Here is a 12,022-nt window from a genome sequence, read left to right as displayed (position 1 = left end):
GGTCAGATCAGGTGCAATTCCCACACTGTGTCTCTGGTGTCGTCCCCCTACACATTTCATCTTTAAGTGAAACACTCAAATTTAGTTGTAGAAGGAAGATAATTAATACATTATTCTAATACTTTATATAAATAATAGAGCTTTAAAAATTATCAAGTCATAAACCATAATCATAACATCATATAAACTAAATAAAAATGATTAAAAACTGGCTTCCTTGTAAAGATCAGGTTTGTTCTTGAATAGTTCCAACACAAGGTAGAATGCATACATTTAATCACAATGTACTGGGTGCTGGGGTGGATAATTAGCACTCTGGTCACTATGAAATCTGTAAAAGCCAGTATAAAAGATTGCATAAATCAATATGTAGGATAAATACAGAGGAAGAGATCAGTGTTAGTATCTATAACATAGCTCAGAGAGGTATACCAAAGAATTTAAAGTTCTATAAGATTATATATCCATTCTTAATACAATCCTCTAACACTAAATCTGTCCAATACTTGAAAACATTCAAAGAAAATAATTTTCATCAGCAAATTCCCCAATAATTACCAAAGAATACTTTACTTTGATTAAGAGATGCCAAAATATTTGAGGAGCCATATTAAATTCAGGAACACTTATCAAAACATAGAAAAACTTATACCAACAATGAAAAAATATTAATTTTAACTATATATCAGCAGAGACAATATAGTATCATGAAAAACTCAATGGAATACTGGTATGAAAAAAACCCCGATAAACCTCACTTCACATCATTCCATTTTTAAATTAGTCTAGTCAGAGTCTTCAGGAGGGACAATTCAAATTAGCACCAATTTCAGTACTGCCTACAGATTTTTGTCAGTATAAATTGCAACAGCCATGCATATTTATTAGGATGTAATTTCATCTCTGGATTTCAGTGACACTGATAAACCACCCAAGCTTCACTCTTGGTTTTTCATGACACCAGAACAAGTTGATGGAATTACAGCTTTATATGTGCCATTGAAAGTCTTATTTCTTATCATAGAATAATAAGGTTGGAATCTTTAAAGGGCATCTTTCCTCCTATCTCATTGTGGAAAGAATGGATAACTAGGTTTTAAAAAAACCCTTAATTTGTCTTAAGTAGTCCATTCTAATGCTTAAACTACAACTGTTTGTTTTGTTTCTTACACACCCACCCACATACACTGCTTCTTCTCCACCCCACAAATCCCTCCTTTGTCACCACTGCTTCACTGTGTCAGTGAAAATGAGCTTGCATTCTGATAGAGCTATAGCTTTATGAATGCAAACACATCCTAAAAAGAAACAAGAGGACTGATTTTAAAATAATTCTGGAAATATACCCAATTTTCTCATCTCACTGACCCATACATTTGTTTGCTCTGTAATCTATGCAGAAAACATATATAATGCTGATGGCTACCAATAATATTAATCAAAGTCCAGGAGTCCTCAGGGCTCTAAATTACCTGTCTTGTTGATTTAAGATGTTACAAGTTTTGGTTTTAAATGGCTACAGGTCAAAAGAATATTTATAGAGAAATACTCATGTCAATGCAGTTTTAAGTTAAACATAATGTGATCAGAATGGCTTAAACATAATGTGATCAGAATGAGTTAAACAAACATTACATTTAGCAAAAACAAATTAGCAGTTGACAAATTTACCTTGCATTCAATCTCTGCCTGTCTACGCTTGGCCTCACTCAATTGGGTAAGTAGTCCTTTGTTCTGTGCAGAAAGACACTGCACCTTCTCCTGCAGGCTGACCACCTCTTGCTCTGCTCTTCGGAGATGGTTACTGTTGATCTGGTTCTAATAATAAAAATATAAGCATTCACACTAAATAAAAGGCCTGTATCTTTTACATAAGCACTTTATATTTTAACATCATAAAGTGTTATTATAAGAAAAAGGTCAATTTGACACATCAAAGAAATTCAAACTCACTACCATCAAGTTGATTCTGACTCACAGTGATCCTAAAGGGCAGGGTAGAACTGTCCCTATGCTTGTGAGACTTTAGCAGCTTGTGGTTTCAAACTGCCAACCCTGTGGTTAGCAACCCAACGCGTAACCTCTACGCCACCAGGGTGACTAGTCAACAAATAGCTCATTAAAAAAAATCTATAAACTGCTCTAGAAATTGGAATCTCCAAATGCATAAGATCCATATATAAACATTTGAGCCCAATTTACCATGTATATAGTAATACTGATAAATTATAGTGGTGCATACACACAATTTAAAGGGAGGATCTGAAGTTAATTCCTTTTTTCCATTTCTCAAAGGGACACAGAAACTGACCAAAAGGTGCTGTGACCATTTACTGGACTATAAATTCCTTGATGATGAGAAGATTCTGTCTCACATACTCTGAGCTTAGAGGAGGAACCGGTCCATGGAAAAGGACACTATGCTTGGTAAACAAACGGTCAGTGGAAAAGAACCAGACCCTCAATGAGACGGATTTACACAGTGGCTTGCAACAACTGTTGGAATGGCAAAAGACCAGGCAATGTGTCATTCTGTTGTACACACAGTCAGGAAGACCGGGAATCAATGGCACACGAAAACAACAAATGCTTTGATGCCACAAACTGCCTCGTGTGCGTTTCTATATGCCCAATGTCTAGCACAGTCTCGTCTTAGGAAACATGAACTGGTTTTGAAAACACAAGCAAAGAACAAGCCATTTCAAGAAATATGAAAAAGAATCATATAAAAATTTAAGACTTTAACAAGGTAGCTTTTGGTATTGAAAATGAACCAAGAGGAACAACAACAGAGAAACAGCGTAATCGAAAAATGGGCACAGGATTTGAGCAGACATTACTCCAGAGGGGATCTACAAATGGCCAATAAAAATATGAAAAGATGCTCAAAATCATTAGTTATCAGAAGTGAAAATCAGAACCATAATGAAATACTGCTTCACACCAAGTAGGATGGCTATGATCAGGACATAATGAGTGACTGCAATGCGATGGAAAAACCAGGCCCTTTAGTGAAATGGTGCAGCTACTGTGGAAATGGTTTGACGGTGTCTCAAAGTCTTATGTCCGTGGTTTTGTTAAAAACAGAGAGCTGAGGCTGCAGGATGTCCAACTAGCTCAGAACTAGACAAGCAACAGTGCTGGAGATAGTTAAAAACAACTCAGCTGGGGGAGGGAGGTGGGTAAATGAGACGCTGATGCCAGGGGCTTAAGTGGAGAGCAAATGTTTTGAGAACGATGAGGGCAATGACTGTACAAATGTGCTTTATGCAATAGATGTATGTATGGATTGTGATAAGAGTTGTATGAGCCCCTAAAATTATTTCTAAAAAGCTCAGCTATATAAAATATGAAATTGGTGGAGGTCAAATATGGGCAAGAGAGTGTGGGATTTTAGTGGAAAAAAGACAGAGGGTGGTAGGTTCATAAACGTTTTCTTCATAGAACCCTAGAGAACACTAAAAAGAATAGTCAAAGTCCAGAACAAACAACCTTTTCTGGTACAAAGTGCGTAGCAGCCACTAGAGTAGGGGCACTCAACCTTGTCCATCTCCTCTAGGAAACAGAGGCATTAACCTGGAAGGAGCGGACAGCTAGGGACTAGTGAAAACAAGCGTGTTAAAGGCAACTGTCTGGAGCCTAGATCAATAGCTGAGGGTGAAGGAGAACGGTTGTTCTTAGGGGCCACCCACTTAGTTCCTATTCATAGGAACCAGGGGCACAACAGAATGAAACCACCACCCAGTCCTGCGCCATCCTCACAATTGTTATGTGTGAGCCCACTGACGCAGCCAGTGTCCATCCGTCCTGTTGAGGTCTTTCTCTACTTCACCGCCCCATTACGTTGCTACCAAGCGGGCTGTCCTTCTCCAGGCTGGTCTCTCCGGACAGCATGTCCAAAGTGTGTGAGATGAAGTCTTGCCATCCAGCCCTCTAAGGAGCAGTCGGGCTGTACTTCTTCCAAGGCAGATTTGTTTGTTCTTTTGGCAGTCCATGGCACCATAACTCAAGTGCATCGATTCTTCTTCCGTCTTCCTTATTTAAAGTCGACTTTTACATGCATGAGAGGAGAATGAAAATACCATGACTTGGGCCAGTCACACCTTAAAGTAACATCCTCAAAGTAACATCCTTGTCTTCCAACTGTAAAGAGGCCTCGAGCAGAATCTCTTGACTGCTACTTTCCTGAGCACTGATTGTGGCTCAGCAAGAAGAAATCCTTGACAACTTCAATCTTTTCTGTTTACTATGATGTTACCGACTGGTCCAGTTATGAGAATTTCGGCATTCTTTCCATTAGGCTGTAATCCATACTGAAGACTGCCACCCTTCATCTTCATCAACAAAGTTCTCCTTACTTTCTGCAAGCAAGGTTCTATCATCGGCATATGGAAGGTTGTTAATAAGCCTTCCTCCAATCCTGATGCTGAGCTGTTCTTCATTTAATACAGTTCTTCTGATGACGTCCTCAGCACACAGACTGAAGCAGCATGGTGAGAGGACACAACTGAATCAGCGTGGTGAGAGGCTACAAGGGGCTGACTTATTTGGAAGAAGTTCTAAGAAAACTGAAAATTGCCTTGGTAGAAAAAAGGCCAGGAAAATGTGCCAAGGGATTTTCCCCGTGACAATAATATACGTGCTCATTCTGCAAGGGCAGCAAGTGCTATTCTATGAGAATTTCACTAAGAAACCTTACTCCTTCTACCAGACAGCCTTGATATTGCCCTTTCAGACTTCTGTTTGTCCCCCCAAATCAAAGAACATTGAAAAGAAATGTGGCTTTAGGGCCCTAGATCATGAGTTCCCAAACTTATTTGGCCTACCTCCCCCTTTTCAGTACCTCCCTACCAATGAAAAACGTTTTCACTGTTTTCATTATGTAGCACGTAATCCATGATAAAGTGTAAGTATCTGCTTTTGCAGTCCTCCTGGATCATTGCAGTACCCTGCAGTATTGCCCATTTTAGGAAACACTGCCCAAGAGGAAGCCAAACCTGCTCTTTGGACGCATTTAATCAAAGAGCACTGAATTCTTCAAAGAAGGGCTGGAGTGAGGAAAACAGGGCCTTCCAAAGCATAGGCCCCGGTGGGGAAATGTCAAGAAACAAAAGCTTCACGTTTTGATTTTCTTGTTTAAGGTTTCTAGGAGTTCATAGCAACACCTTTCGATTTACTTTTGTATAGACATAAGAACAAAAATTAAAATTATAAACATAAGGCTTGTATGATTTTTTAAAAGTCAACTGTGAAGTAATTTAGGGCTGAATGGGAAAACAAACAAAAACCTGTCAACACAGCATTTAATTTCCACCAAAAGTACCTATAATTTTAAATTGGGAGACTTACTCCCTTAAACCCAAACTTAGAGAATTCAATGCCAGCAGATCAATATTAAAGGAAGCTGTTGAAGCAGAAAGACCATGCCACACAGAAATGTGGATCTACATACAGGAAACAAGAGCAATGAAATGAAAAAATAAAGGGAAAATGAAATAATTGTTAATAAAAAACTTAAAAAGATATAAATAAATAAGTCAATCATGAAGATAAAATATTTGATAGGCAGGTGTATTTGCCGACCTGGCCAACAGGAACATGTGAGATTAACCAGGTGGCAGTTTGATTGGAAGGCAAAGAGATAAATGGCTCAGCTTATGTACCGTGGCACATAAGGCCTGCCCCTCGCTCTCTTGCTCCCTGGTGATTCGACCAGAATGTGGCTGCTTTAGCTAGTTCTCTGCCTCAACCTGTGAGCTACACTACCTCTGGGACAAGTCAGGCCGCGGATCGTTGCTCGAGCTTGAGGTTCCTTCGAGACCTGCTTCACCATGATGCTGGAGTACACACGGCTTGAGCTTGAGGCTGGTGGATCCTGTCATCTTGCATTGCTTGAGTTTGATATCCCATCCGGGCCTGCTGTGCTAAGCTCCTGAGCTGCTGACTGTTGGTGCCTGGCCCTGCTGTTTGCTGCCTGTGGGTGGACTCTGCCTGATGTGCCCGAGGAAGACTCAACTGTCTGCTTCCTTGACCTTGGACCCGGCAGCTCTCATGAGTTGGACTTCCAATATAGTAACTGTTCCACAAAACTAAGTTGAACTGAACCCTCTGTACTGCTGTGTGGACTAATTAGCGGTTATATTCCTTTGTGCTGTATAAACCTATCCATATATATTATATAAAATCATAAGGATTTTATATATAATCATAAGAGTCCTGGTTTTCTTTCTCTAGGGAACCCTTCCTAACACAGAATGAAATCATAATTAATGTCCAATAATCCTAAGAGAAAAATTTAAAACTAATGTAACAAATAGACAAGAGCTAGTAAGGTGGTAGGTATTAATCCAAGTAGAATCACAAAACAAAGACTAAACGTGGTAGCTAAAAAAGACAGCAAGAATGAATTTTTAAAATAGCTTTACTAACGTATTCCACACAAAATATTTACCCATTAAAAGCAAATTTTCTGGATATTAGTAAATTCATAGAATTGCACAACTATCTTTCAGACTAGATTTTAAAAAATACCTGTAACCAACCATACACTGGGCACACAAGAGGCATCAAAAAGTTAATCGGAAAAATTTCATTATCTTTTAACTCGGTTTTTCTATAAGCTTTTTGAAGCCACCTCGTGCTTCTTCTATCAAAATCAACCCAAATTACACTCAGTTGAACACAGTTCAAAATTCATATTCCTTAGCAAGTTCTTTCTCACCTAATTGGAATTAATCTCACCCTCCCAAGATTTTTTCCCCTGACAATTTCTATATAAATCTCTACTCTTAAGTTGTATTCAGTGTGATTTGTACATGTCTGATTTCCTAAGTCTAAAATAAGTCTTTTGGGGTCTAGGGCAGTCCTGCACATTTTACGAATTCTCAAAACTATGCTGAATTTAATTCATTCAGCGCCATCCATTCTGAAACAAGGTGTGGACACTGGCTTAAAAACTATGTTTGTATCATTAAAATCTATGCTAAGGAAAAACCTCATTATTATAAAGGAACCACATTCATGTTATCATGCTTAAGTTGGGATGATCATTTTGTACACAGTAATACAAAATGATAGATGAGTTAACTATGCCCCCTACTGACTGAATTAGTATTCTGAAAACCAAGTAACTTTTACCAAGAATATAGTGTTATGATGCTACCTAAACGTCCCACATAAAAATTAAATGTGCTTTTAAATGCAATTAAGTTTCACAAAAAGGCCTTTGCAGATCTTAAATTAAATGTTTATAATATGATTTATTAAAAGGAGGCCTTGAAAACAATGGAGTGTGATTTTGGCATTGAATATATTATATAACTTTAGAAAGCATCATTCACATTACGTTCTATATCACTGGTTCTCCACTGGGTGTAATTTTGCCCAAGAGACAACATTTGACAATGCCTAGAGATATTTTTGGTAATCACTCCTGGAAAAGAAGGGTTTTGTCTGGGCAAGGGTTTACTACTAAGCATCCTACAATGCACAGAACATTCCCCAAATTATAGAATAGCTAGTCCTCAGAATTTAATAGTAGTTATCAAGGGCATTCTGCGTCATAGCAAATCTGCAGGAACAGTGAATTATTTAACATGGCTCTTTTAATTAAAATCTCTAATTCCTACTGATTGACCTTTTCCTGCTTAAGTCTGGTAAGAAGGTAGGGGGAGAGACCGATAGGATTCACTTGTGAACAGGATTCTCTGGAATGCCATCCTGCTGTGTATAAAATCAGCATTCCAACAACCAGGAAGAGGGATCTCATTACCAGCAAGAACCAAGAGTGGAGAATGTCCTCTGGACCCAAGATCCCTGTGCAGTGACCTGCTGGGTCTAGATGACAGCTATCACATTAGAGAAATAGCAGCCAACCCAGGAACAGAGCAGCGAACTTCACAACTCAAAGACCAGCTGAATGATTTTGTGCAGGAGGGCACTTAATTGGGGAAGCTGGGCTTGCTGAGCAAGTGCCTTTGCAACTGAGGCTTACTGAAGTGGGGTGCCACTGAGTAATTAATTCAGGGAGCTGGATTTGCTGACCAACAGAGCTTGAGCTGAACTGCCTTCGGGTTGAGGCTTCCAGTGGAATGGTATGCCCATTTGGGTATTTATCAGCAGACCTGAAAGAACTTTATAACATGTCCTGATAAACAACTGTCCTGAGCATATCTCAATGGTATTACAACTTGGTAACTTCCTTAATAAACCCTTGAATCATGAGTTTTGTCTGTGAGTTTTGAGTAGCTACTGCAATGGATATTAGAACCCAGAGAAATAAAATAGAGAACATTAATTGAGACACTACCCCCCTAGAGTTTACAATGCTGTGAGTCTTTATTGTCTGGAAGCATATCATCACATTATCTGCCAGTGGGACAGCTGATGAGTTTGATTCTCAGTCATTTGGGTTAGTTGCCAAGTACTTTAACCACTGCACCACCACTGCTCCTTATACAGAGCAAAATAAACAAAAATCGCACTGTTTCTACCCTTACAACTCAGTGACATAAATCATTCTTTGAGTTATGAAACCATTCTTACCCTCCTTTTCTCAGCTAACACAAGTTCACTGGACTCCTAAGGTTCCTATTTAATTTTTTAAGTTGCTATTATGTCACTTTGACTCCATATGATGCCGTTAGATGCCACATCAGTGGCTCCAACTCAGCAACGCTGTGCATAGAACAAAACGCTGCTCAGTCCTGTAACAACATCTCACCTTCATTACCATGTCTGAGCCCACGTACCAGCCACCGTAGCAATCTAGTCAAGGGTCTGCATCTTTCACCAAGCATGCTATGTATTTTCCAGAGACCTGTCTCTCCCGATACCTGGGCAACGTAGGTGAGATGAGGCCCTGCCATCCACATTTCTAAGGAGTATTCTGGCTATCCTTCTTTGAAGACAGATTTATTCCTTCTTCTGGCAGTTCAGAGATTAACTGAATATCTCTTGCCAAGACCATTAATTCACTGCCCATATTTCACACGCATGTGGGAGGACTGAAAATACTATGGTACATTTTATTCCTCAAAGTTGCATTTTGACTTTAGCGTTCTTTTGCCCAAGGCACGTCATTTGATTAGATTGCTGCCTCCGTGGGCATTGACTGTAGATCCAAGTAAAATGAAATCCTTGACAACTTCAATACTTGATGCAAGAGAAATCATTTTTAAAAGAGCATAAGGCTCCAAGTAGACATTTTTTACTCACTTAGCTGCCGTGAGGTTTTGAGAAGACTTTGAGGGATACTTTTGTTTAAGGTTTAAAATTTATCTTAGAGCAATAGTTTTAGGGGTTCACACAGACCCCACAGCTCCAGAAAGTCTGGAGAATTTAAAATTCTATTTTTCATTTCCTCTGTTTTGCTCAGGATTTTTCTACGAAATCTTTGATCAAAATATCCAGCAATGGTAGCTGGGCACCTTCCAGTTCTTCTGGTCTCCTGACAAAGGAGGCAGTTGCTTATGGAAGCACGTAGTCACACATTCATATCTTCTTACCACCAACTCCCCTTTCTTCGTGGCTCCAGATGAAGAGAGACCAATTCCTGTGCCTTGGATGGCTACTGGCAAACTTTAAAGACCCCAAGCACTATAAAATGAGCTAGAAGTTAGGGCAGAAGCACCAAACACATTTAAGGCCAGTTAATGTGGAGGCCAGTTAGCCATGACCTCCAAACCAAGGAACTAAAACCGGCGAGTTTTTATGTTGTACATAAAATCTTAGCGGCTATTCTTTGAAAACGAAATTGGGGGCAGGGGTCGCTATAAGTCAGAATCGGGTTGACGGCAGTACATTTTTGGTTTGGGGGGGGTCATTTTTGAGAAACTTCTAGCAATACTTTTTAATGTACATTTTTTAAAACAAACAGGCTTTCCCATCATACCTGTGTTTCCATTTCCATCATTCTTTGTTTAGTTTCTCTTATTTCTGCCTGGGTCTCAGCTTCTCTGAGTCGAATGGTCATCAGCTCATCTTGTAACTCATTCACAGCACTTTTCTTAGGTGGGTCTTTCCATCGCCCAGAGGTACGAGCTAAGTGGCGCTAAAACAAAGTTCAACCAATATTGTTAGCACCATAATCAAGAGTGAGCTTTACTCAGTCACTTTATTTGGGCCCACTACTATAATAAGCAATTTATATGATCTTATTTCAGCCCTAGAAAATTGATGAGCACTATTATCTTCATTTCATAAATAAAATTACAGACAATGTGATTAAATAACTCCATGAACGCCACCTATCATGAATGGCAGTCCTGGTGTATCTATTCAGATATAGTTCAAAGTTCTTCAATACAAGAAATAGATGAATTTTTATAAAGGTACAATGTTAAACCCCAAACCCATCTGTGGACAATAGCACATCCCCCCACAGAAGGGTCACAACAAAGGGATGAGTCAGCCAGGGCCCAAACAGCACCGATGGAACACACAATCTTCTTCTGGTTCACCCACCACTATCATGAGCCCAGTCCCAAATGTCAGTTCTGGCTATACTGGAGCATGTACACTGGTACAGACAAGAGCTCATGGCACACAGAATCCAGGTCAGATAAACCTCTCAGGAACAGATTTGGGAGTAGCGATACCAGGAGGGATGGGGGAAGGTGGAGGGAGGAAAGGGAAACCAATCTCAATGATAGGTGCATAATCCAGCCCCTCCCTAGGGGGATGAACAACAGAAACAGGTGTTCGGAGACAGCAGTCAGTGTAAGATATGAAAACAATACTAATTTCTAATTTATCAAGGGGTCAAAGAGGGGGGGAGGGAAAGGAGGGGAAAAAGAGGAGCTGATACCAAGGGCTCAAATAGAAATAAATGTTTAGAAAATTATGATGGCAACATAGAACAAATATGCTTGATACAACTGATGTACAGAATGTTATGAGTTTTTAGAGCCCCCGATTTAAAAAAATTTTAAAGGTGTTAATGACCTAGATGGAAGATATGTTGAGAAACTAACTTCACATCATGACAGTTTTGTTTAATAAAGATTTCTACGATTTTACAGCAAACAAGGTACAATGTTGCAACAACCATACAAATACGACTTGAGATCTATTGAACTTTTATTTCATTACAAGAATTTAGAAGTTAAAGCGATTATAATGCTCTCAGTTTTGTACATGAGGAAGAGCCTTTCTCGCTTGAAACTCATTTCCCAGTGCCAGGCATCCACCTGCTTCACAGCCTTACAAATATCCTATTGGGCTTTTACTCGTTTTAAGAGGCCCACAAAACGCGTGACTTACCTGCCAATGCTCCTCTAGCTCCCTGACTTGCTGTCTAAGTTCTTTCAGACCCATGATGGCCTCTGCTTCTCGCAGTTTCACAGCAATGAGCTCTTCCTGAAGCCTGGCAACGTTGTTCTCATCAGGCAGGGCGTTGTTTCTCTAAAGCAAAGGGAAATGTCATTTGAGATTGTTAGATCTAAGGCACCAAATAAAGTGCACATAAAGAAAGCTATTTTGCCCCACATGTAATTAACTGCCCTTACTTTTTAATAAGAGATTTATTGATACATGATTCACATACCATCACATTCTCCCTTTTACACATGTGCATTCCAATTATAAATGCACTCAGTTTTGTACAAAAGGGAGGGTTGTTCTTACTTTAAACTCATTTGGTGGTAGCAGGCATCGCAACCATCACAACTATGCGCCCCAACAAGACAGTCTGTACTCATCAGCATCGTGCTTAACTGACATCTTCACCAGGCACTGGGAACCGTAAGTCTATTTTCTGTCTCTGTGAATTTGCCAACTCTGGATATATAAATGGAGTCATTCAAGATATGTGGCCTTTGTGACTGGTTTCTTTGACTTGACATGTTTTCATCCACACTGTGGCATTTACAAATACTTTGTTCCCTTTTGTTGTCTAATAATGTTCTACTATATAGATATACAAAAAATTTTTTAAATCAATTTATTGGGGCTCATACAATTCATCACAATACATAGATCAATTGTGTAACGCACATCTATACATTTGTTGCCCTCATCATTC

At 39.3% G+C, this 12,022-nt stretch overlaps 1 protein-coding gene across 6 annotated transcripts in view; it reads right to left on the bottom strand.

The window, feature by feature from the left end:
* Positions 1-12,022, bottom strand: part of EVI5 (ecotropic viral integration site 5) — a 175,648-nt gene that overhangs the window by 83,991 nt on the left and 79,635 nt on the right. For all 6 annotated transcript variants that reach the window (XM_013003877.3, XM_030886090.2, XM_045292124.1 and 3 more), the window contains 3 exons: positions 11,263-11,403; positions 9,893-10,051; positions 1,672-1,818 (listed from right to left, as the gene is read on the bottom strand). In XM_013003877.3, coding sequence (XP_012859331.1) covers positions 1,672-1,818; positions 9,893-10,051; positions 11,263-11,403 — 447 coding nt within the window. The remainder of the gene's footprint in view (positions 1-1,671; positions 1,819-9,892; positions 10,052-11,262; positions 11,404-12,022) is intronic.

Source organism: Echinops telfairi, unplaced genomic scaffold (genome assembly GCF_000313985.2).
Source record: "Echinops telfairi isolate 266 unplaced genomic scaffold, ASM31398v2 ScPeMD7_443;HRSCAF=831, whole genome shotgun sequence".
Lineage (NCBI taxonomy): Eukaryota > Metazoa > Chordata > Mammalia > Afrosoricida > Tenrecidae > Echinops > Echinops telfairi.
Note: the sequence above shows the minus strand (reverse complement) of the source record. Positions and strands in the feature narration are given on the sequence as shown.